The 4,088-nt window shown below is 74.1% G+C and overlaps 1 protein-coding gene across 1 annotated transcript; it reads right to left on the reverse strand.

Moving 5' to 3' along the window:
* Positions 1 to 6: 6 nt before the first annotated feature.
* Positions 7 to 3,819, reverse strand: LOC126913699 (TANK-binding kinase 1-binding protein 1-like; the record flags this gene model as incomplete). The annotated part of the gene is made up of 7 exons (XM_050716748.1): positions 3,758 to 3,819; positions 2,678 to 2,919; positions 980 to 1,216; positions 780 to 902; positions 599 to 703; positions 182 to 335; positions 7 to 85 (listed from the first exon to the last, which is right to left on the reverse strand). Coding segments are annotated over exons 3-7 (683 nt in total), but the record flags the coding sequence as incomplete, so codon positions are not given.
* Positions 3,820 to 4,088: the final 269 nt, after the last annotated feature.

The raw sequence follows: 4,088 nt of genomic DNA on the forward strand, positions 1-4,088 counted from the left end.
TCCTGCCGCGCAGCCTCCAGCTCGGCCTCCAGCCGGCCCGGGGCCTCCAGCCCGCGGCTCGGCCAGCCCGCGGGCCGATCCAGCACTGCGGGCAGGGCACGGCTCAGCACCACGGCCGCGGGGGGCCCTGCCAGAGGCTGGCCCCCGGGGGGGAGCCGTGGTGCGTGCGAGGGGGGCTCACCATGGCTCAGCGCGGGGTTGGGGTGCAGGGAGAGGAAAGGCACCTCCTGGCCCGGCAGCGGGGCGCCGAGGCCGGGGAAGGCGCCGCCGTCGCGCTGCCGCAGCTGCTGCTCCAGGCTCCGGATGCGGCTCAGGTGCGTCTCCACCAGCACCCGCTGCCGGGGGGGGCGGAGGGGTGAGCCCCACCACCCCCCAGTTAATCCTGCCCCCACGCCTCCTGCACACCCGGAGCTTGGCACCCCGATCTGCCAGCCCCGGGCCCTGCGTCACCGCATCCCCGCCGAGTCCTGGCGGTGGCACTGACAGCAGCACTGAGGCCACCGCAGCTCACCGGGGGAAGAAGTGATTTGCCCAGCGTGGGGAAGGGGACCCCAGTGACCCCCCCGTGCCAGCGCCCCCGCCGGCCGCAGGCGCCCACCATCTCGCCCAGCTCCGACTCCAGGTCTGCCTTCTCCACGCACAGCTTCTCGTAGGCCTGGATCATCTCATCCAGCTGCTCCTCTCGCTCCTTGCTCTTCTGCAGCTGCAGGACAGGGGCGGGGGTCAGCACATGGCCTGGGGACCCTCCCCCGGCCCCCAGTGCCCCCGGCCCCGCTCACCTCGTGCTGGAACTGGTTGAGCTGCTGCTGCAGCGACGCCTTCTCGCTCTTGAGCAGCGAAGTCTCCTTGGCCTCGTAGACAGAGAAGATGCGCTCCTCCCCGAACTCGCCGATCAGCGGGTACTGCGGCCACGGGGCAGAGCCGTCAGCGGGGACCCCCGGCCCCCAGCCCCCCCCAGCCCACGGCCCCAGGCCCTCACCTTGACCTCGTACATCTTAAGGCGCCGCTTGAGCGTGGAGTTCTCCCTCTCGAGCCCGGTGAGGCGGTTCTTGATGTCGTCGTAGGCGGTGATGAGGGCGAAGTGGGAGGCTGAGCACATCTCACCCGAGAGGTCGGTGTTGGGGCTGTCGAGCCAGTCCTCGTCTGGCCCCAGCGCCTCCTGCGTCAGGATGCTGATGTCGTCCTCGAACATGGAGTCCATGGCGCCGCGCGAGTCCTGCCTGGGGGGACGCGAGCACCCCGTGGTGAGGCGGGGACAGATGCGGCCGCAGCAGCTCAGGCGCCCTCGGAGCTGCAGGGCCGCCGGGCAGGCCGGAGGGGACAGGTCCCTGCCTATGGCAGCGGGGGGACACAGGCCACGTGTCACCTCTCCTGCCCACAGAAGGGAGGGAGCAGGGGACGAGCAGCACCCCAAGATGCTGGGGAGGAGGGCAGGAGCTGGCATCAAGGAGCCGGGACGGCAGAGAGCATCCCGGCGGAGCAGCCCCAGGGGGACGCGGTGACTTTCCCAACGTCCCCCAGGGAGCGAGTGCCAGAAATAGCGGCCGGTGCCGCCGACTCCCACCCCGCAACGCACGCGAGCTGCTTTCCGCCCTCTCACGCGGCACGGAGCCCGCGCGGTGCCCTATATACCGGCGCTGCCGCTCACCCCCAGGAGCTACCTGGCTCACAGCACAGCCCCAGCGAGGCCTGATCCTGCCTGGCCAGCGCTCAGCCCCAGCACGGCAGGATTTGTCCCCAGAACAACAGTCACAAAGCCACCTGTGAGCAGGGTGCTGGGCCTGAAGAGGCTCCTGAAAGGCTCTGCTGCCCAATGCCCTCCCGCACTCACCGGGGGCCAGGCTGCTGGCAGCGGAGCTGTCCCCACCGAGCTGGTCGCTATTTCGAGGCATGCAATTAGCGGGAGCCCCCGTGGCCCAGCGTGTGGCGGAGCGGCCACCCAGCCTGCAGGGAGCTCGCACCCGGAGCAGGCCAGGAGGCAGCGGGGGCAGCTCGCCCCATCCCACCCGCGGGCAGCGGCGCGGCGCAGCCTCATCCGGGAGCTGCGGCCACACAAATAATTCATTGCAGCAGGCAGGAAAGGGAGGCGAGCTCTGCAGGGTGGCAGGCGGGGACAGCCTGGGGCCAGCCCGGCGCTCTCGCTGCCCCAGCCCTGGGTGCAGAACCCCCGGCTGCTCCCCGTGCCCCCAGCTCCTGGGAAGGCTGGGGGGGTGGGGAGGGGGCAGGCAGCCCTGGGCTGAGCTTTGCAGCCTTTGCTGGGATGGGGATCACGAAACGCAGACAAAACCCCCAGCACCGCAGCCCCTCATCTGTCCCCACATGCTGTCCTCAGGGCTTTAAATCCACCCCCTGGGGCAGTGACAGAGGGGACGGGGCACCTCGGGATCCCCCCCTGCTTGGGCAGGGAGGGCACCATCATCATTCCCCTGTGGGGAAACAGTAGGCCCCCAAAAACATGCGAAAGCCAAGGCTGGACTCCCCAAGTTCCTGGGGGCTCCCTCAAAGCAAGACCCAAGAGCCCTGGGGCTGGAGGGTGGCCTGGGGGGCACCACGCAGGGCATGGGGACACTGGAACCAAGCTTCCCAGCGGGGTACCGAGCCTGGCGCCTGGCCCTGCTGCCCCCTGCATGGTGCCTCAGTTTCCCCAAGTGCACCACGGTGGGACCCCTCATGACACCTGCCTTGCAGCGGGCCCCCGGCGCGGGGCGAGGCGGTGCGGGCTGGGCAGGGCTGCGGCACGGGCGCCTCAGGCGCGGGCAGCGAGGCGGGCGCTCGGCAGGTCGGCCACGAGAGGCTCAGCGGGAGGCGGCGGCGTTGGCATTAGGCTCCAGGGGCAACGCAGGAGGTCCCCGAGGCTCCGTGAGGCTTCGCTCCCTCCTGGTTCCCAGCAGCCGGCCCCTCCTGGAGGCCTGCGGACGCCTTTAAAGAGAGCAAAACCGAGGCTGCAGCTCCCTGGCGTGGGGACGGAGCGCCGGGGGGACGGGAGCGGGCAGGGACGGTGCCAGCTCCAGCACCCGGTTCCCCGCGGCTGGGGGGCTGCGGGGGGGGGCTGGCGGCCGTGCAAGTACGAGGGGGGCGAGCGGGCAGCGGGCGCGCCCCCGGCCCCGCGGGCAGTGCCCCGGCGAGGCGGCGAGCCCGGGGGTTCCGGTGCGGTGCCGGGGAGCGCCCCGGGAGCACGGCGGGCACGAGGCCCCGGTGCGGCGGCGTGCACGTGCGTGTGCACAAGGCCGGGGGGGTGGCACCCCCCGCGACCCCGGGGGCCTGCGGCTCCTCGGCGCCCCCGGCAACGCGCCCCGAGCCCCGGCTCGGCCGCGACCCCCCCCCCCCCCGAACCCCCCCTGCCGGGGCTGCCCGGGGAGCCCGCACAGCACCGGGGGGGAGGTGGGCTGGGGGAACCGGGGGGGGGGGGGGGGGGCCGGGGCCAGGGATGGAGCCGGGGACAAAGGCGCAGAAGGGGTCGAGCCGGGGAGCGGGGCGGGGAAGGAGATAGGGATGGGGACAAAGACGGGGCCCGAGGGGGGGCGGGCGAGGATGGCGACGGCGACGAGGATGGGAAAGGGGCCGGGAACGGGAGGGGGCCGGGCCGGAGGAGGGGACGGGAGCGGGGCCGGGGCCGGGGCCGGGGCCGGGGCCAGGGCCGAGGAGGCCGGGAGCCGCCGGGCAGCAGCGGGGCCGCGGCGAGCCCGGCCTGGGCGGGGGGAGCTTGGTTCCGGTTCCTTCCCCCGCTGCCCGCCCCCGGCCCAGGCCCCGCACTCACCGGGAGGGGCGGCGCTGCGGCGGCGGCGGCGCCCGCCGGGATGCGGCTCCTTCCCCCAGCCCTGGCCCCGGCACCAGCCCCGGTCGCAGTGTCGGTCCCGGCCGCCCCCGCCGCAGCCCCGGCCCCGGCCGCCGTTTCTTCCGCTCCGGAGACACCGCGAAACCACGTGGGCACCGGGCGGCCGCCAGCGCCCTCCCCCCGGGCCGCGCCGGTACCGCCCCGGGCCGCGCCGGTGCCGCCCGCCGGGACGCGGATCCGCTCCGGGGCCGCCCCCGCCCGGCCGCGGTCCCGGTCCCGGAGCAGGGCAGTGCCCCCCCGGTCCCACCCGCTG

The sequence above is a fragment of the Cygnus atratus genome, unplaced genomic scaffold (assembly GCF_013377495.2).
Source record: "Cygnus atratus isolate AKBS03 ecotype Queensland, Australia unplaced genomic scaffold, CAtr_DNAZoo_HiC_assembly HiC_scaffold_324, whole genome shotgun sequence".
Classification (NCBI taxonomy): Eukaryota; Metazoa; Chordata; class Aves; order Anseriformes; family Anatidae; genus Cygnus; species Cygnus atratus.